This window comes from Lagenorhynchus albirostris, chromosome 6, assembly GCF_949774975.1.
Source record: "Lagenorhynchus albirostris chromosome 6, mLagAlb1.1, whole genome shotgun sequence".
NCBI classification, from domain to species: Eukaryota; Metazoa; Chordata; class Mammalia; order Artiodactyla; family Delphinidae; genus Lagenorhynchus; species Lagenorhynchus albirostris.
The window spans coordinates 9,357,999-9,380,413 of NC_083100.1; the positions used below are offsets into that span (position 1 = coordinate 9,357,999).

Sequence of the window (22,415 nt, forward strand, 5' to 3'; positions counted from 1 at the left end):
TGTCACCTCAGCCACTGCCGACTGGGCCAAGGGGGCCATCCGACCTGGGCCATTTAGGACGCTTCGGTTCTAGGTGATGGAAAACCTTCTCAACCTGGTTTGAATGAAAAAGAACCTCACCGGCTTACACAGCTGTGGGCCCCGCCGGCTCCAGGAGCTGCAGATGATGCCACAAAGACCTGCTCTCTCTTTTACCTCCTGGCTCCTTTTTCCTCTGTGTTGGCTGCACCCACAGCAGGTGGCCCTGGCGGTGACGAGATGGCTGCTTGCAGTTCCAGGCTCACATCACTACAGCTCCAAGCAGAGGCCAAGGAAATGCTCCTTTCTCAACAGTCTCAGCAACTAATTGGCTTGGCTTGGTTCTCCAAATCACACTGGTCATTTGCAACGTTGGGTCCAGCTATTCAAATCACGTGCAGTGAGGGGGAGGGAGGTATGATTTTTCTGAGGAAAATCTGGGCACTGTTACTACAAGGGAGACAGAACTGGTGACAGTGGAGTGGCAGAGAGTGCTACTTCCTGTGCTCTGGGAAGCCGGGCTGCTGTACCAGGGTGAGGCAGGGGCTGAGTTGACTCCCCTTATCCATCCATCCCCGGGCCCTGACTTTAATTCTCAGCAGCCAGCTGGAGAGGCCACAGCCCCTCCCTGCCCCACCTCCACCTCTAAGTCCTGAATTCTTAGTTTCAAGGTCATACCGAGCTTCCAGGAAGGTGGGTAATTTAGTTTTTTGGCTGGGCAGCTGTAAGCCCAACTGAGAGGTGTTGGTTTTTTTAGGCCACAGGGCTTGCAGGATCTCTGTTCCCTGACCAGGGATTGAACTACAGCCACAGGAGTGAAAGCCCGGAATCCTAACCACTAAGCCACCAGGGAGAGAATGTGAACTGGTACAGCCACTATGGAGAACAGTATGGAGGTTCCTTAAAAAACTACAGATAGAACTACCATACGACCAGCAATCCCACCCCCAGGCATATACCCTGAGAAAACAATAACTGAAAAAGAGTCATGTACCACAATGTTCATTGCAGCTCTATTTACAATAGCCAGGGCATGGAAGCAACCTAAGTGTCCATCATCGGATGAATGGATAAAGAAGATGTGACACATATATACAATGGAATATTACTCAGCCATAAAAAGAAACGAAATTGAGTTATTTGTAGTGAGGTGGATGGACCTAGAGTCTGTCATACAGAGTGAAGTAAGTCAGAAAGAGAAAAACAAATACGTATGCTAACACATATATATGGAATCTAAGAAAAAGAAAAAGGTCATGAAGAACCTAGGGGCAGGACAGGAATAAAGACACAGATGTAGAGAATGGACTTGAGGATATGGGGAAGAGGAAGGGTAAGCTGGGACAAAGTGAGAGAGTGGCATGGATATATATACACTACCAAACGTAAAACAGATAGCTAATGGGAAGCAGCCGCATAGCACAGAGAGATCGGCTCAGTGCTTTGTGACCACCTAGAGGGGTGGGACAGGGAGGGTGGGAGGGAGACGCAAGAGGGAGGGGATATGGGGATATATGTATAAGTATAACTGATTCACTTTGTTGTAAAGCAGAAACTAACACACCATTGTAAAGCAATTATACTCCAATAAAGATGTTAAAAAAAAAAAGGTGAGAATGACTGTAGAGAGGCAACTTGCCAACTCAGCCACACCCTAAAAGCTGAGCTCCATGCCCCCTCCTCTGTGCCACCCACCCACCCGTGGTCATCTCTCTTCTTCTCCAGGTGTCTTTTTTCTGCTCTTCTCTTGGCCAGTAGCTTAGAGTTAAGAATGGCCTCTTTGAGCTTCCTTTTTACTTTTTTATTTCAGTTCCCTGCAGCTAACTGATCATATCCTCTTTTTTTTGGCTGCGTGGCGTTTTCATTGTTGTGCTCTGGCTTCTCATTGCAGTGGCTTCTCTTGTTGCGGAGCATGGGCTCTAGGTGCGTGGGCTTCAGTAGTTGCGGCACACGGGCTCAGTAGTTGTGGCTCGCGGGCTCTACAGCGCAGGCTCAGTAGTTGTGGCGTACGGGCTTAATTGCTCCACAGCATGTGGGATCTTCCCAGACCAGGGCTGGAACCCGTGTCCCCTGCTTTGGCAGGCGGATTCCCAACCACTGCGCCACCAGGGAAGCCCCTGATCATATCCCTTTGAGTCTCTTAGTTCAAATCTTTTTCACACAAGGCCACAGAAGTCACATGGTTGCTGGTTAGCCAACAGAGCCACTGGCCTAAAGACAGGTGTCCACATTGGTCCAATTAACTGTGGCAAAGGGAGGGACTGGGGACTGCAAGCTACAGATGGCAACTTAGATGGGGCTTAGATGAGGTATGCAATCACTGACGGACCCAGACAACTATATTTTCCCACCGACCTATTCAGGTGAGTCAAGTAGTTGGCCACGGATATCCTCATATACTGTGTTATTTTCCTAGGACTGTTGTGACAATTTACCACAAACCGGGTGGCTTAAGATAACAGAAATTTATTGTCTCACAGTTCTAGAGTTTAGAAGCCCAAAACCACAGCGTTGGCAGGGCTGTGCTTCATCTGTAGCTTGTAGAGGAATCCTCACGTGTCTCTTAGCTTCTGCGGTCTGTCGGCAATCTGTGGCATTCCTCACTGCATCACTCCAGTTCTGCCCTGGTCATGACATCGCCTTCTGCCTGTCTTCACACGGCTGTCTTCTTATAAAGACACTGGTCCACCCTACTTAACTAGTAACATCTGCAACGACCCTATTTCTAAATAAGGTCATTGTTTGAGGTAATGGGGCTAAGACCTCAACATATCTTTTTTGGGGAAAACACAATTCAACCCATAACAAATACCTACATGGGCTGTATGGCCAGTTTCTCCACAAATCAGACACACACCTAACTATTTCGGCAGAATTACTCCCAAATGCACAATCCTTATGTGAAAGGCATATGACAGTGCAGTGGATACTACGATGAGGATGTGTCCACTGTATCTTTATGTACTCACTGAACATTCTCAGTTATACTATTAATAGAGTAGTCTTGGTGTTACTAACCTCCCTCCAGAAAAAGAGAAAAGGTAAAAAACAAACAAAAAACCAAAAACACCCCCAGTATTCAAAGGTACTATTGAGGAATAATTTTTATTTCATTTATTTTGCGATTCTTTAGTCACGCTTAAATAAGGTCTACTAATGGGGAAAACAAATCTGAAACGGTAGGCAAAATGCAAAAGCACTAAAAATGTGCCCAACTGCCTCTTAGGTTCTTCAAAGTGTCTTATGTAGAGCCTTAGAAAGGGCCAAGATGGCCTCTGTCTTCAAGGAAGAGCAGCCCTGGGTAAGAGCAGTCACGGGAGGGGCTGGGGGCAGCCACTGAGACAGAGGGCCGCATGAAAGGGTCTGAATGTGTAAACAATTTTTTCCATTTGAATGCTAATCTCTCCCTTAAAAAAAATACCAAAGAGACAGTATAATGGTTTTACAGAGAAGAAAGACTTATCTTGGAACTAAAGGAACTTACTAGGATAATGTAAGGTAGGGAAGGAAATTGTGTCAATAATGTGTATATCTTACTTCATAAGATCCTTAAAAGACTGTTATAAGATAGAAACTATTATCTCCATTTTTTTTTTTTTGGACTAGCAAATGAGACCAAGAGTTTGATCACCCATCTCCCTCCTTCCATTCCCACGGAAGCTTCCTCCCTCTCCCTCACGTCTTCCATTTTGCTGCGGTCAGAGTTCTGTCTGGCAGTTTCAGTCATATCATTCTCCTCTGCAAAAATCCTCAGTGGATCCCTATTGCCTAGAACAGTAGTTTTCATGGTTTTTCAAAGCAGAACCCTTTTAGTAAGGGGCATTCTGTATAGATTTTATCTATATCTATTTATGTGTATCAATGTAAACTTACACACTGAATAAAAGTGGTATTTTATGTAGGTCTTTTTATAAGTTCAGATTAATAATATTTACTTATTATCAAGTTAATGAGAACAAAGAAACTATTCTGATAAAAAGAGAACTTTGAAATTAGGCAGTGAGATATAGGTGAAAGTGAATATTACTGTTACTCAGCAGCAGTAGTCAGTTTCTGCATTTTATTATACTATAAAGAAAACCCCGATCCATGCAGATAATCATGTCTGTTCTCGACGTTACATCCAGAGTGATCTTTTAAAAATGCAAACCCGATTATCGTACTTCATCAACTCTAAAATGCCATCAACTATAAGCTGTATTGTTATTTTATGCATAGCTCAGAAAGAAAAAAATACCAATTAAATTTTGATTTTGGAGACATTAAGATGCAAAAAAAGCGTGTCTCACAATCATTGGGATAGGGTATGCCAGCCACTTCATCCTCTTCTTGATCTCTCTGTATCAGGACAAAGCTTGAAGCCGGAATGGCCCAACAGCCTGCTCTCTGCCCTCTCCCTGCACTGGCCTTCTTTCCATTCACCCAGTCTTCCAGATGGCAGATCAAGCTTCACTTCCTCTGGAGAACCTTTCCTGACCTCCCTGACCAGGCCATAGCCTCAAGCACTTGGGTGTCTCTCCTTGACAGTGACACTTACCACAGTTGACATCTTGTTTGGCTGACCTGTTAATTTGGCTTGTGGTTTTATCTGATTAGCGTCTAGCTCCACGAGGACAGAGAACATGAACTTCTGCTCCCTGTTGTATCCTTAGTGCTTGGCACAGTGCCCAGGAGCACCTGGCAGACAGAAGGCACCCAAATATTTGTTGAATGAATGAATTGAAATTTCATTTTTAAAAAAAATTCACATGGCTGATTTTAGAATATGTGCTCTTCGATTCAAAGGATCCAGAAAATCCAAAAATGTGAGAACAGTTAAGACTTGTTTTGGAGTCTAATGATTAACAGTTATCTACCAAATTCTTGTCTCCTTATCACAAATGCCAAATTCAGACAAAAAGCACTGAAAATTACTTAGTATATGTTAAGACTCTATCACAAGGTGGTTCATGTGTTTTTATGAACGCTCAGCATTTGAAGACTCTGTGCAAAGCTGGTGCATCTGAGCTGCTCCTGATTTTCAGGCTTATTCTGCTCTGAATATACCTGCCTTGTACAGGCACGAATCAAGAGGGTTGGTCAGAGCTCTGTCTTCCCAAACAATGAGACATTTGTAAGACATTCTACTGTAATTACAGCGATGACAGATGCTTTCCTCTGTGGCCTGCACCAAAACATGTTCATCTAGATTTTGGAAGTACAGGTTAAGGTGATAAAATTTGTTATATAAAACATTTGAGGGTGTAGGTATTTCTTTTGTATTACAAGTTTTAAATTAGTGAAAAATATTCCCAAAGAGGAGATCTGAATAAAATGCTTTTGAAACCTCAGAACTGCATTTATTTGCAAAACCAAAGGGTACTTTGAAAACCACTGACTGGCTGAATCAGGTCTTATTTCTAGATTTACCAGGCACTTCCTGATCTGCTCCCTGGCTGCTTCTCGGTGGTCCCAGCCAGCTTTATATCCTACAAGAGCTCATTACTATCACCCATCCCGGGAACAAGCTCTGTGCTCTCACAGCCTGGGCGCACAGAACTGTCCCCACCTCTTCTTTGTCTCGGTCTCAGCTCACGTCTAGTCCTCTGTCAACTATTCAGGATTTCCTCCAGTGCTCTCACCAGAAAGCTCCTATCTCCGCTGTACAGGTCACATTCTGTAATCTGTTTGTCTATCTCTTCATAGACTGCAAGCTTCTGGAGGGAAGGCACCCCACCTTGGTACTGTTGGCACGGTCCAGAAGCTGGTATAGAGCAGACACTTAGTGATGCCCTCTCTCTCACAGCCTTGACAACCTGAATGGTTTCAATTTTTGCCAGTGGAAAAATTTGTATCTTGTGGCTTTAAATTCTATTTCCTTGATCACTTGGTAAGGTTATAAGTAAGCATCTTTTCATATGTTTATTAGTTACGTGTATTTCTTCAGGTGACTGTTCATAGCCTTTGCCTGTTTTTCCATGAGGCTATTTTTCTTACTAATTTGTAGGATTGATTATCTTTGGATACACAGTACATTAACCCTTTGCCTGGTAAATATGTGGCCAACATTTTCTCACAGGTAATTTATTAATTTTAAGTATCATTCATGAAAAAATTTTATGTTAAATGTACTTGATCTGCTCTTCTTTTCCATTATGGCTTTCAGACTCAGCATATGGTGTATACTCTACCTCCAAATTAAAATAATATCCTTTCTTATTTTTGTATGGTACTTTCATAGTATATGTTTGTGTGTATAGCACTTAGCTCTTAAATACATATAAAAATTTTAAACGTATAGTATGTGAGTACACATTTTTACATGCACAGTTGAGATAGGGATTTGGTTAATTTCTTCTGTTTTGTGACAAATTTGATAGCCAATTGTCACAATAATTATGGAATGGTTCTCCATTTCGTTACCGATCTGAAATGTCAAGTGGGCATTTTAAATGAGACTCAAAGAAGGGGATTGGATATGGATGTGGGGAGACTTACGGGAAGTCACCCAGGTGACTGGGGCCAAGAGTGTAGCAGTGGCATGGAAAAGTGATGGGTGTTATTTAGGAACAGTGAGCACAGTGGTCCTGGACCCAGGAAGCACACAATTTATAATGATCTGAAGAAAGATTTCGAAAAACCCAGCAAATTTAGTATATAGCTAAAAGATTTTTTTTAAATAAAATTCACTATCCATTCAAAATCAAAACTTTTAGCAAACTTGAAATAAAAGGAAACATAGTTAATCTGAGTTTAAAACACTTACAGCAAACATCATACTTTATGGTGAAATACTGAAAGCCTTCCTCCAAAGTCCAGGAACAAGACAGCAATGCCTGGTATTATTTCCCTTCAACATTTTAGTGGAAGTCTTAGCCAATGCAATAAGGCAAGGATAAAGAAAACATGAAGGTTAGAAAGGAAGAAATGTATGTCATTATTCACAGATGACATGAATGTGTCAAAAAATGGAAAAGAATTATAAATTCTTTGTAATGGCAAGGGAAACAAAAACAAAAATAAACAAACAGGATTACATCAAACTAAAACACATTTACAAAGGAATCTATCAACAAAACTAAAAGGCTGCCTACTGAATGGGAGAAGGTATTTACAAACCATATCTGACAAGAGGTTAATATCCAAAATGTACAAAGGACTCATACAACACAACCACCATAAAAACAAATAACCTGATTAAAAGATGGGTAGAGGATGTGAATAGACATTTTCCCAAAGACATGCAGATGGTCAACAGACACATGAAAAGATGCTCAACATCACTGATGGTCAGGGAACTGAAAATCAAAACCACAATGGGGGGCTTCCCTGGTGGCGCAGTGGTTGAGAGTCCGCCTGCCAATGCAGGGGACACAGTTTCCTGCCCTGGTCCGGGAGGATCCCACATGCCGCGGAGCGGCTGGAGCCGTGAGCCATGGCCGCTGAGTCTGCGTGTCCGGAGCCTGTGGTCTGCAACGGGAGAGGCCACAGCAGTGAGAGGCCCGCGTACCGCAAAACAAACAAACAAACAAAAAAAACCCACAATGGGATATCACTTCACATTTGTCATAATGGCTATTATCAAAAAGACAACAAATAACAAGTGTTGGTGAGGATATGGAGAAAAGGGACCCCTCGTGCACTGTTGGTGGGAATGTAAATTGCTGAAGCCACTATGGAAAACAGATGGAGGTTCCTCAAAAAACTAAAAATAGAACTACCATATGATCCAGAAATTCCACTTCTAGGTATTTTTCCAAAGAAAACAATAACACTAATTTGAAAAGATATATGCACCCCTATGTTCATTGCAGCATTATTCACAATAGCCAAGATGTGGAAGCAACCACAGTGTCCATCACCAGATGAATGGATAAAGAAGATGTGGTCTATATGTATAATGGATTACTCAGCCATAAAAGAATGAAATTTGCCATTCATGACAACATGAATAGACCTAGAGAGTATTATGCTAAGTGAAAAAAGTCAGAGAAAGACAAATACCATATGATTTCACTTATATGTGGAATCTGAAAAAGAAATGAACAAGTATAACAAAATAGAGTCATAGATATAGAGAACAAGCAGTTAGTTGGCAGAGAGGAAGCGGGTGGGGGTATGAATGGAATAGGTGAGAGAAATTGAGAGGTACAAACTTCCAGTTACAAAATAAATGAGTCACAGGCATGAAATGTACAGAGTGGGTAATACAGTCAATAATAATGTACTATCTTTGTATGGTGAGAGACGGTAACTAGACTTATCATGGTGATCATTTTGCAAAGTATAGGAATATGGAATCACTATTTTGTGCACCAGGAACTAACACAGTATTGTAGGTCAATTATACTTCAACAACAAACTTATAGAAAAAGAGATTGGATTTGTGGTTACCAGAGGTGGGGACGGAGGGAAGGGGGAATTGGATGAGCACGGTCAAAAAGAACAAACCTCCAGTGATGAGATAAATACGTACTAGGGATATAATGTACAACATGACTAATCTATTAACACTGCTGTGTGTTATATATGAAAGTTGTTAAAAGAGTAAACCCTAAGAGTTCTAGTCACTAAGAAATCTTTTTTATTTTTCCTTTATTTTATATTGATGTGAGAAGATGGATAGTCACTAAACGTATTGTGGTAATCATTTTCTAATGTATGTCAGTCAAATCATTAGGTTGTACACCTTAAATTTATACAGTGTTGTATGTCAAATATATCTCAGTAAAGCTGGAAGAAAAAAATAAAAGAATTACAAATTATCAGAATTAGTAAGTGAATGAGAGGGCAGACAACAGAAGCAAGAAGAAATACAGTCCTGCAGTCTGTGGAAAAAAAAACACATTCACAGAAAGATAGACAAGATGAAAAGGCAGAGGGCTATGTACCAGATGAAGGAACAAGATAAAACCCCAGAAAAACAACTTAATGAAGTGGAGATAGGAAACTTTCCAGAAAAAGAATTCAGAATAATGATAGTGAAGATGATCCAGGACCTCGGAAAAAGAATGGAGGCAAAGATCGAAAAGATGCAAGAAATGTTTAACAAAGATCTAGAAGAATTAAAGAACAATCACCTAGAAGAATTAAAGAACAATTACCTAGAAGAATTAAAGAACAAACAAACAGAAATGAACAACACAATAACTGAAATGAAAAATACACTAGAAGGAATCAATAGCAGAATAACTGAGGCAAAAGAACAGATAAGTGACCTGGAAGATAGAATGGTGGAATTCACTGCCACGGAACATAATAAAGAAAAAAGAATGAAAAGAAATGAAGACAGCCTAAGAGACCTCTGGGACAACATTAAATGCAACAAAATTTGCATTATAGGGGTCCCAGAAGGAGAAGAGAGAGAGAAAGGACCCGAGAAAATATGTGAAGAGATTATAGTCGAAAACTTCCCTGACATGGGAAAGGAAATAGCCACCCAAGTCCAGGAAGTGCAGAGAGTCTCAGGCAGGATAAACCTAAGGAGAAACATGCCGAGACACATAGTAATCAAATGGACAAAAATTAAAGACAAAGAAAAATTCTTGAAAGAAACAGGGGAAAAATGACAAATAACATACAAGGGAACTCCCATATGGTTAACAGCTGATTTCTCAGCAGAAACTCTACAAGCCAGAAGGGAGTGGCATGATATACTTAAAGTGATGAAAGGGAAGAACCTACAACCAAGATTATTCTACCTGGCAAGGATCTCATTCAGATTCAATGGAGAAATCAAAAGGTTTACAGACAAGCAAAAGCTAAGAGAATTCAGCACCGCCAAACCAGCTCTACAACAAATGCTAAAGGAACTTCTCTAAGTGGGAAACACAAGAGAAGAAAAGGACCTACAAAAACAAACCCTTAACAATTAAGAAAATGGTAATAGGAACATACATATCGATAATTACCTTAAACATGAATGGATTAAATGCTCCAACCAAAAGACAAAGGCTCCCTGGATGGATACAAACACAAGACCCATATATATGCTGTCTACAAGAGACATACTTCAGACCTAGGGACACATACAGACTGAAAGTGAGGGGATGGAAAAAGATATTCCATGCAAATGGAAATCAAAAGAAAGCTGGAGTAGCAATACTCATATGAGATAAAATGGACTTTAAAATAAAGAATGTTACAAGGGACAAGGAAGGACACTGCATAATGATCAAGGGATCAATCCAAGAAGAAGATATAACAATTATAAATATATATGCACCCAACATAGGAGCACCTCAGTACATAAGGCAACTGCTAACAGCTATAAAAGAGGGAATTGACAGTAACACAATAATAGTGGGGGACTTTTAACACCTCACTTACACAAATGGACAGACCATTCAGACAGAAAATTAATAAGGAAACAAAAACTTTAAATGACACAATAGACCAGATAGATTTAATTGATATTTATAGGACATTCCGTCCAAAAAGAGCAGATGACACTTTCTTCTCAAGTGCACACAGAACATTCTCCAGGATAGATCACATCTTGGCTCACAAATCAAGCCTCAGTAAATTTAAGAAAATTGAAATCATATCAAGCATCTTTTCTGACCACAACGCTATGAGATTAGAAATCAATTACAGGGAAAGAAACGTAAAAAACACAAACACATGGAGGCTAAACAATACGTTACTAAATAACCAAGAGATCACTGAAGAAATCAAAGAGGAAATCAAAAAATACCTAGAGACAAATGACAACAAAAACATGATCCAAAACTTATGGGAAGCAGCAAAAGCAGTTCTAAGAGGGAAGTTTATAGCAATACAAGCCTACCTCAAGAAACAAGAAAAAAAAATCTCAAATAAACAATCTAACTTTACACCTAGAGGAAATAGAGAAAGAAGAACAAACAAAGCCCAAAGTTAGCAGAAGGAAAGAAATTATAAAGATCAGAGCAGAAATAAATAAAATAGAAACAAAACAATAGCAAAGATCACAATAAAACTAAAAGCTGGTTCTTTGAGAAGATAAACAAAATTGATAAACCATTAGCTAGACTCATCAAGAAAAACAGGGAGAGGACTCAATAAAATTAGAAATGAAAAAGGAGAAGTTACAACAGACACCGCAGAAATACAAAGCAATCTAAGAGACTATTATAAGCAACTCTATGCCAATAAAATGGACATCCTGGAAGAAATGGATAAATTCTTAGAAAGGTATAACCTTCCAAGACTGAACCAGGAAGAAATAGAAAATATGAACAGACCAATCACAAGTAATGAAATTGAAACTGTGACTAAAAATCTTCCAACAAACAAAAGTCCAGGACCAGATGGCTTCACAGGTGAATTCTATCAAACATTTAGGGAGGACCTAACACCCATCCTTCTCAAACTCTTCCAAAAATTGCAGAGGAAGGAACACTCCCAAACTCATTCTACAAGGCCACCATCACCCTGATACCTAAACCAGACAAAGATACTACAAAAAAAAGAAAACTACAGACCAATATCACTCATGAATATAGGTGCAAAAATCCTCAATAAAATACTAGCAAACAGAATCCAACAACACATTAAAAGGATCATACACCATGATCAAGTGGGATTTATCCCAGGGATGCAAGGATTCTTCAATATACGCAAATCAATCAACGTGATACACCATATGAACAAACTGAAGAATAAAAACCATTTGATCATCTCAATAGATGCAGAAAAAGCTTTTGAAAAAATTCAATACCCATTTATGATAAAAACTCTCCAGAAAGTGGGCATAGAGGGAAACTACGTCAACATGATAAAGGCCATATACGACAAACCCACAGCAAACATCATTCTCAATCGTGAAAAAATGAAAGCATTTCCTTTAAGATCGGGAAGAAGACAAGGATGTCCACTCTCGCCACTATTATTCAACATAATTTTGGAAGCTCTAGCCATGGCAATCAGAGAAGAAAAGGAAATACAAATTGGAAAAGAAGATGTAAAACTGTCACGGTTTGCAGATGACATGATACTATATATAGAGAATCCTTAAGATGCCACCAGAAAACTACTAGAGCTAATCAATGAATTTGGTAAAGATGCAGGATACAAAATTAATGCACAGAAATCTCTGGCATTCCTATACACTAATGATGAAAAATCTGAAAGAGAAATTAAGGAAATTAAGGAAACTCCAATTTACTATTGCAACAAAAAGAATAAAATACCTAGGAATAAACTTACTAGGGAGACAAAAGACCTGTATGCAGAAAACTATAAGACACTGATGAAAGAAATTAAAGATGATACCAACAGATGGAGAGATAAACCATGTTCTTGGATTGGAAGAATCAATATTGTGAAAATGACTGTACTACCCAAAGCAATCTATAGATTCAATGCAATCCCTATCAAATTACCAATGGCAATTTTTATAGAACTAGAACAAAAAATCTTAAAATTTGTATGGAGACACAAAAGACCCTGAATAGCCAAGTCTTGAGGGAAAAAAAATGGAGCTGGAGGAATCAGGCTCCCTGACTTCAGACTACACTACAAAGCTACAGTAATCAAGACAATATTTTACTGGCACAAAAAGAGAAATATAGATCAATGGAACAGGATAGAAAGCCCAGAGATAAACCCATGCACTTATGATCAACTAATCTATGACAAAGGAGGCAAGGATATACAATGGAGAAAAGACAGTGTTTTCAATAAGTGGTGCTGGGAAAACTGGACAGCTACATGTAAAAGAATGAAATTAGAACACGGCCTAACACCATACACAAAAATAAACTCAAAATGGATTAGAGACCTAAATGTAAGAACAGACACTATAAAAGTCTTAGAGGAAAACATAGGAGGAACACTCTTTGACATAAAGCACAGCAAGATCTTTTTTGATCCACCTCCTAAAGTAATGGAAATAAAAACAAAAATAAACAAATGGAACCTAATGAAACTTAAAAGCTTTTGCAAAGCAAAGGAAACTACAAACAAGACGAAAAGACAACCCTCAGAATGTGAGAAAATATTTGCAAACAAATCAACAGACAAAGGATTAATCTCCAAAATATATAAACAGCTCATACAGTTCAATATTAAAAAAAAAAACAACCCAATCCAAAAATGGGCAGAAGACCTAAATAGACATTTCTCCAAAGAAGACATACAGATGGCCAAGAAGCACATGAAAAGCTGCTCAACATCACTAATTATTAGAGAAATGCAAATCAAAACTACAATGAGGTATCACCTCACACCAGTCAGAATGGGCATCATCAGAAAATCTACGAACAACAAATGCTGGAGAGGGTGTGGAGAAAAGGGAACCCTCTTACACTGTTGGTGGGAATGTAAATTGATACAGCCACTATTGAGAACAGTATGGAGGTTCCTTAAAAAATGAAATATAGAACTACTGTATGACCCAGCAATCCCACTACTGGGCATATACCCAGAGAAAACCATAATTCAAAAAGAAACATGCAACCCAATGTTCACTGCAGCACTATTTACAATAGCCAGGACATGGAAGCAACCTAAATGCCCATCAACAGATGAATGGATAGAGAAGATGTGGCACATATATACAATGGAATATTACTCAGCCATAAAAAGGAACAAAATTGGGTCATTTGTAGAGATGTGGATGGATGTAGAGACTGTCATACAGAGTGAAGTCAGTCAGAAAGAGAAAAACAAATATGGCATATTAACGCATATATGTGGAACCTAGAAAAATGGTACAGATGAACTGGTTTGCAAGGCAGAAATAGAGACACAGATGTAGAGAACAAACGTATGGACACCAAGGGGGGAAAGTGGCCGGGGTGGTGGTGGTGGGATGAACTGGGAGATTGGGATTGACATATATACACTAATAATGTATAAAATAGATAACTAAGAAGAACCTGCTGTATAAAAAAATAAATAAAATTCAAAAAAGAAGAATCAGTAAATGACTTAGCAAGATCACTAGATGAAAGTCAATTTACTGGAAGCAAAAATCAATTGTGTTTTTCTTAGTAGCTACAATAGGAAAATACAATTGTAAAAGGAGTTTAAGTTACAATAGAACAAAAAAGTCAAACACCTAGAATTCTAACAAGAAATATGTAAGATTTCTACACTATAAGAAATCTTTTTTTTTTCTTTCTTTTTTTGCTGTACGCGGGCCTCTCACTGCTGTGGCCTCCCCCGCCGCGGAGCACAGGCTCCGGATGCGCAGGCTCAGGGGCCATGGCTCATGGGCCCAGCCGCTCCACGGCACGTGGGATCCTCCCGGACCGGGGCACGAACCCGTGTCCCCTGCCCCGGCAGGCAGACTCCCAACCACTGCACCACCAGGGAAGCCCTATAAGAAATCTTTAAGCAAAATTAAAGCATATCTAAGAAATTCTAAAAGGAAGGATATACTATATTTGTGGATTGAAAACTTGGCATTGTAAAGATGTCGATTCACCACAAATGGATCATTACAATCCCAATCAAGACATCAATAGGTATTTCTGTGGAAACATAAGCTGATGGTAATAATAAATGAAATAACACAAGTCGTGAGATGACTAACGAGTTAGAACAATGATTTTCACGGAAAAGTGAAGTTTGACTGATTTGGTATTGGAAGAAGACAAGGCAATATAAATACTTAAAGATTTCTTCAGTATTTGCTGCTTTGTGCCAGGCACACTGCTGGGTGTTTTCCAAAGGGCATCCACAGAACCTCAGATCCTGAGATGCTCAGAGGAAAAGGAGTTTGGTAGTCACATGCCCGTATGAAAAGCTCGGGCTGCTGTTTCCTCTCAGAGATTCCTGTTGCACAGCAGGATTTTAAAGCCTCTGAGAAATTTCGGAGAAGAAAAGCAAATAGAATTGTGTTGCACCCAGGACTTTCCAATCTTATTTGATCATGACCTCTCTTTGAGAAACAGTGGCCTGGAGTGCTTTTTATATTTTTTGGTTCTCACCATTATCTGTGAAGTAGCCAAGGGTTGAACTGTCCATTTTACAGATGAAGAAATGGAACCGCAGGCAGGTGAAACTTACACCAAGTCATATAGCTACTAGTACAGGATCTGCGATGTACCCTCAGTTTTTCAAAAAAAAAAATTCAGTGCTTTTTCTAGGGTCAAACACTACTTTCATGTGAAATAGCATTTCAGAGATGGAATAAACCTTAGTGATCTCTTAGACTAGTAACCTTATTATGCTGATGAGGCAACCGGGGCCCAGACAAATTAAGTGTTTTGCCTCAGGTTAAGAGCTTACAGACTAGTAGGAGGAATAAAAGGATCCATGACTCAGTGACTCCCAATTAAGTGCTCTACTGCCCCATATAATTAGGAGGCAAATCTGTGTCAATGGAGGGTGAGACCAAATTAACTGCCCAGATTGAGTAGGCACTCAGAGATGCTGAATAAACGATTTACCTGGGAGATGATCCTGGAGCTCTATCAAGTCCTCATGTAATTTTTTTTTTAATATAAATCTATTTATTTATTTATTTTTGGCCGCGTTGGGTCTTCATTGCTGCGCGCGGGCTTTCTCTAGTTGCAGCGAGCGAGGTCTACTCTTCGTTGCAGTGCGTGGGCTTCTCATTGCGGTGGCTTTTCTTGTTGCAGAGCACGGGCTCTAGGCACGCAGGCTTCAGCAGTTGTGGCATGTGGGCTCAGTAGTTGTGGCTCACGGGCTCTGGAGTGGAGGCTCAGTAGTTGTGGCACACGGGCTTAGTTGCTCTGTGGCATGTGGGATCTTCCCAGACCAGGGCTCAAACCCGTGTCCCCTGCATCAGCAGGCAGACTCAACCACTGTGCCACCAGGGAAGTCCTCTTATGTAACTTTGAAATGAGGATTTAGGAGCCATTTGATGACTGGGTTACGATAAAGGACTGAATATTGTTATTTTTAAAACTTGAATCACCTCGTTGGTATTATTTTCTCCCTCTCCCCTGAAAAATGCCACAGGTCACCTTAAAAACTTAAAAGGAACTTAAATTTCTGAGTAAACATGATTTCACAACTTTAATGGGGTACATCCTGGAGTGTCACAAGCTGCGAATCATTTTTCCGGAGTCTCAGATACGAGGAACAGGAGAGGAATAGTGTGGGAGAAGGCACGAGCACCTGGCTGACCGTGCCATGCAGGGAAGGGTACGTTCACTGCAGGTGCTGTTGTCAGCAGGAGCCGGAAGAAAAAGCCAAATGCTCCCAGAGGAGGCCCTGCAGGGCTGGGCTGAAAGTTCTGAAGTGCAGCAAAGAAGGGAAAAGCTTACCCTTAGGGGCAGAGGAACATGAGAGCCTCTGAGAGACAGCTGAAGAACAGAAGGGTAAGTCTGGCCTTAATGGGGAAGAGGAAAGTAAGCAAATGCAAGCATCCCACTGACCTTTGTACTTTAAGAAGAGCTGCAGTAGTTCCTTCTGTGTAGAAACGTTTTGGTTGTGGCTGGTGGCCACCGGGCAGAACGGGCATCGTGGCTGTGAAGTGCCGTCAGTGGGAAAGTTCCATTAAGGACAAGGAAAGAGTAAGCAGAGGCAAACCTGTTTACTCTCCTTGCTTTATCTTCTCCACTCATATGACTCTTGGGGACCTTACGTGGGGGGGGGGCAGGGCTAGGGCAGAGCATGATTTAGGGGTTCCTGGGACCCCTGGGAAAATACCACTGTAATATCAAATTGCACCCCATCCAGCTCCCAAAATGTGCAATCTGGCGTCTATTAGACATGATTTCAATTTATTTGAGAATTTTTGTTCTTTAAGCTTTACTGGAGGGCAAATAAATCTATTCAGTAGACCATCTTTGCCTGACTTCATTCTCCACAACTCTCTCTCTTTCTCCTTTTTTTTTGGCTTCACGGCTTGCATGATCTTAGTTCCCCGACCAGGGATGGAACCCAGACCACAGCAGTGAAAGCCAGTCCTAACCATGGACCATCAGGGAATGCCCTCCACATCTCTCTTTTTTAGCTCATTAGTACAATCACACACCCAACAAGGCAAGGGAGGGCAGTTCCCTAGTTTCTCAAAAGTAATTACTACTTACATTGAAAACAAAAACGAAAGCAAAAATAAACGTAAGGCCAGGGAGTTTCTAGACACTAAAATCTCCTTAAAATTTTACAAGCAACCATTAACCCAACTTGCACCTCCTCTAAATTTGTGGAATTAGGCTCACCCCCGCAAAGAAAAACACAGCAGGATCTTTGATGACACCGTTATTGATGCTGCCCATCATTTAGTGTGGGAAGTGGCTCAAAGGTGGTGCCGGTGAAACAGGAGGAAGATGACACACAGAGCAGGGCAACTTCTCAAAGTAAGTTATCCATTTATGTTTTCATTTTAAACCTTTATTGCTTTTCTCTGATTATAAAAATATTACTGTAGAAAAATTCAGATCTTTCAGAAATATGTGATGCAGAAAGTGAAAGCAATCTATAACTCCATCCATAAGAGTGAATCACTCTAGCTTATCCAACATTTATTTAAAACAAAATAAAAAACTGTTGTTAATGTTCTTTTTTAAATGGGATCATACTATGTTTACTGAACTCAGCAACTTGCTTTCCTTGCTTAAGATTTTATTTGGTCTATTGAACAAATAAAAGATCCATCACATCTTTTTCAAAAGACTGAATCATATTTTATGGAAAGATTTACAATTATTTTACTTTGGTGTACATTCTTGCTCACATGTGAAAGCATTTTTGGATATAAAATCCTAGATATGGATTTGCTGGGCCAAAGGGTGCATGGATTGACATTTCTATTAGACTGTACTAAATTTTAAATCTTTCAAATTGAAAGATTTAAATCTTTAAACTTAAATCTTTCAATCTTTTAATTTAAATCTTTAAATCTTTCTGTGGATTGAAGTGGCACCAGCACAATTCTTTGTTGTGAAGTCACTGAAATGACAGCTTCCTGTCACAGGCTGGCATGGGACCTCAGGTGTTCTCAGTTTGTCAGTGCTACAGCTCTAAAGCACGTGAAAGATATTTGCCACTTTTGGGGAGTGAGCTTTCGGATTTTTTTTTTTTTCAGATGACATTAGCTTCAGGTATCCTTTTGGAGTTTTGAGTAAGATTTAATAAGATAGATAAAATAAGACTAATCTATTTTGTAATTCTTCATCCTTCTTTCTTTCATCTGCTGGAGCGACTATAACATATTGGTGCTCTTGGGGCAACCACCTGTGTTATTAGGAGCAAAAGGCCATATCTGCCAACTCTCATCTACTTAGCATATAGTTACTGTTTCTAGCAGTTTCCCAATATTTGTCACATTAAACCTAAGTCACCAGTTCTGACCACCTTAAGCAACACTTCTATTTCAAGAGGACAAATAAGACAGAATTCCAAGAGTAAAATACTTGTAACAGTACCCTCCTGGACCTCATGGTCTAAAGTGATTTTTGCTTCCTCTGGACTCATAGATTTTAAAATGTTTGTGCTATTCATTAACTTGGCAATTGCTCAAGAACCTCCTTTGGACTTAAAACAAAAGTTAAACCATTAGAGTGTTTATATAAATCAAGTCACTAACTATATTCTTCTCACTAGACTATACGCTTCATGAGAGGAGGGACTTTGTATGGTTCACTGATGATTTCCTGAAACTAGAACAGTACCTGGCATATAAAAGATGCTCAATATTTGTTGAAGGAATGATAAATTCTTCAAAGGCAGGAATCTTCTTATATTTTGCATCCCCACAGTAAATGACAAGTTGCTGATTAAAATTAAGGAAAGGGGGGCTTCCCTGGTGGTGCAGTGGTTAAGAATCCGCCTGCCAATGCAGGAGACACGGGTTCAAGCCCTGGTCTGGGAGGATCCTGCATGCCGCGGAGCAACTAAGCCTGTGCACCACAACTACTGAGCCTGCCTTCTAGAGCCCACAAGCCACAACTACTGAGCCCATGTGCCGCAACTACTGAAGCCCACGTGTCCTGGAGCCCATGCTCCGCAACAAGAGAAGCCACTGCAATGAGAGGCCCATGCACCACAACGAAGAGTAGACCCCGCTCTCCACAACCAGAGAAAGCCCGTGTGCAGCAACAAAGACCCAATGCAGCCAAAAATAAATAAATTTATATTAAAAAAATAAAATAAAATCTAGGAAAGGATCTTCATTCAGAAACACAACTTAAGACTTTCTTAGAAGCTAAGTGTGAAATATCCCTGGCCTAAGTAATATTCAAGATTCTTTCTAGCCCTAACTCACTATGAATCTACTAGTTTTCAAAGAATTAGAAACCAATATAATATATATTATATATATAGAACTAGAGTAAAGAATAATTGGGTAAATCTTTGATTTAGAAAGCAGGGCACTGATTTTTCTAAGCCTCTGGATCATCATTATAAAGATCAGATTTGAGAATTAAGCTATATTGACCTCAAGCTATATTCTCTAAGTCCCTTTTCTGAAAGAAAAAAAAATCATGGCATCAAGTTATTAACTGGAAATGTCTCTATAAGCATAAAAGTATGATTTTAATGTCACTGTATAAGCAAGAAGGCAAAGGAAATACTAATGTACAATGTTTATATATTTTGAACTATGGCAATAGTGGTATGATGCTAATGAGAGATATATCTGCCTTTAAATCATTGTCAAATGTGCAGTTATTTGGATTTAAAGTGAATAAAAATAAAAGCAATGAAAAAGAATAAAAAAGGGAATCACAGTGAAAGAAGCATCCATTTAATCTGGAGCATATTTTGGATAATATACAACATTTTGGGGAATAAAGGCAGAAAGAAAGAGAAAATATGTACAAGAATCAATTTTAGAAAGACACTCCAGCAAAAAGTCCATCTTATAAAACACATTGTAATTCTAGTCTTTTAGTACTTATTTATGTCAGATTGTCTCTCACTGGATGTTTGGTTTCCTGTGCTGAGACTTAGAAAACTTATCTTGTGGTTAGAAACTAGCATATTCTCAAGATGGTTGACTGAAAAGACTATTTTTTAGATTTACTATTTTTTTTTTACAACAAATTTTACTTTAAAAAGAGAGTGAATTAATCAGATTTGAGATTAACTCTCACTGGTAGAACTGTAGTGAATATACTCAGTCTGCTTAAAAGAAGAAAAAAGATCAGAACTTGCAAAGGATTTTACATATAAGCAATGGGACAGAAAAAAAAACAGGGCCTGAAATAGATGAGAGTTTCTGACGTGTTAAAAAAAAAAAAAACAGAAGAAAGAAAAAAAATTAAGAATACTTCTGGGGGAGGGGCAAGAAAAATGTCATGAAACAGTAGCTGAAGGAAGGCATGCGCCCAAGTTAGACTAGGGAGCAAAGTCTGAAGAACATCAACAACAGGACCATTCTTGGGGAAAACTAATAACAGGAGGACTGCTATGGTTAATTTTCTAAAACAGAAAGGTAAACAAGTAATTTAGCTTGCTGAGGCATACAACATTACAGTATAATACACTTATAATACCAGACTCGCAAGAATATGAAACACTCAAACAATTTTTAAAGACAAGCTATGGAAAAGGCTGTAAAGTAAAAATTAGAACATTCTAACTTACTTGAGGTAGATAAAATAGAAAATGAAGTCAGAATACATAAAATATTGTTTTCAATCACTCATGCTAGATGTGAAGAATTGTTAGGATCATACATCTTATATAGCAAATGGAAAACAGTCAACCCTAAAATAAATGTACAAGAAGAGTACATTTCTGTCTTTAAGAAATTAAAGAAATTCCAAATAATATGTAAAAATTTTCTTTAAGTGTTCAATTAAAAATTTAAGTTCGATACGCTATCAATTGATATTACGCTTGTAATATTTATAAATCTTAGATCGAGAAATAAATATACATTATTTCTATTTTAAAAGATGCTTTTGAAGCTCTAAAAATCATTGTCTATTTTATTGAAGGGCTCATGGAACAAACTGATGAAATATTCAATACGTACACCAAAACAAATATATACCAAGTTCTAAATTTCATTTTTTAGGAATACCATTTTTGAAAGTGCAAGGTGCACGAATATCTCGGTGACAGGTGTAAGCTCAGCGAGGAATTAGAAACGAGTTCCGAGTGGAGGACCCATTTAACTCGATCATTTCATGGGCACAATAAATCATCCACAAAGCCCACCTTAAACAGCTAAAGTAGTCATAAAAATAGGCCGATAGTTACTTGAGCGATAACATAATCCTCGGTCTTATTGTTGTGAAGCAGATGTCATAATGGGTGGGGCTGACGCGCAGAGCAGCTGAAACATTTTTGTACCACCCCCCGCACACTTTCAGTGGGATAGAAGGGGCTCCGAAAAGGTAAGGAGTAAGCTCTCAACGATCAATCCCTACTAGAAATAAGGAAGTTTTGATGTGGCCTTGGTACACGTGAAGACCACAATAAGACGTGAAAAATCCCCCATAATTAAACCCTCCCCTGGAAAAGAGATCTTCCTTTTCTCTCCTCCCCTGCCGGCTCCTCCTTGGGACACTTGGCTGAGTCTTTCTTTCCCTCCTTCCCACGCTGAGGTGAGGCTGCACGCAAGCCAGGGACGCCTGTTTTTCTTTCCGCGCGGAGGGAACTCTGCGGGTAGGAACCCGGGGTGACAGAAGGGAGCGGGCGGCGTTGTGAGGAGGCCAAGAAGGCTCTCCGGGTACGAGCCGGGCTGGGGTTGGGAAGGGACACGCGGGCCGCCGGGGCCGCAGAGGAGGCCGAGGTGACGAGGGAAATCTCCCGGCTCGAAGCAGGGACCCGGCGCTTCCGGCTGGCCACAGCCGCTCTCGGCCTAGCGCGGCTCGCGTTCCGGGCTCCACCGGGGCGGGAAGAGAGTTACTAAAGAGGGTAACCGCGGTTCGCACTTGCCTGGGACCGGGTGACCAATAACTGGTAATAGTCTTTACTCGGCGCCGGGCCTTGTCCTACAATTTCGAACAGAGTCTCCGGCAGCCACGACGCCATCTTGGGACGCCACCACCGTCGCTAAGACAACCAGGAAGGGGCGGGGCCTGATTGGGGTCATGGGGCAAGAGCCCTGGTTTAAATCGAACCCTACTTTTGACTTGGCGGGGTGTTTCTAACTTGGGGTGATTGTTCCCTCTTCCAGGGGTTAGAGGGAACTCTGAGCCGTGAAATTTCCACCTTGAGGTCCCGGGTGACCCGAAGGGGAATTAGTTCCTGCTACCACCGAGGGGAGGGGGTGACCCCGGCGGAGGGATACCAAGCGAAGCACCACATTCCCCTTCCTGGTCCCTCGAAGGGATCGGGAGGAGATCGCAGGCCGCTGGGGAAGTCGAGCCGGGCGTTGAGGGAGGGAGGGGCGATGTGATGGGCTGCGAGTAGGCAGCGGGGCCTGTCCCGCGGCCGAGCCTGTCCGGCTGATTCGAAGGGAAAAGTAGTTCCCGGAGGGTGTTGGAACGGGCGGGGAGGGAGGCGGTGCGGACGGAGGCGCACGCCGGCCGCGGTGCTGCGGCTCAGCTGATAATTGA

General features: G+C 40.4%; 1 protein-coding gene across 1 annotated transcript in view; it reads right to left on the reverse strand.

Annotated features, from left to right (window-relative positions):
* Positions 1-21,903, reverse strand: part of FBXO36 (F-box protein 36) — a 100,780-nt gene extending 78,877 nt beyond the window's left edge. Inside the window, exon 1 of the mRNA XM_060151923.1 lies at positions 21,793-21,903. Coding sequence (XP_060007906.1) covers positions 21,793-21,888 — 96 coding nt within the window. The 5' untranslated portion in view covers positions 21,889-21,903. The remainder of the gene's footprint in view (positions 1-21,792) is intronic.
* Positions 21,904-22,415: the final 512 nt, after the last annotated feature.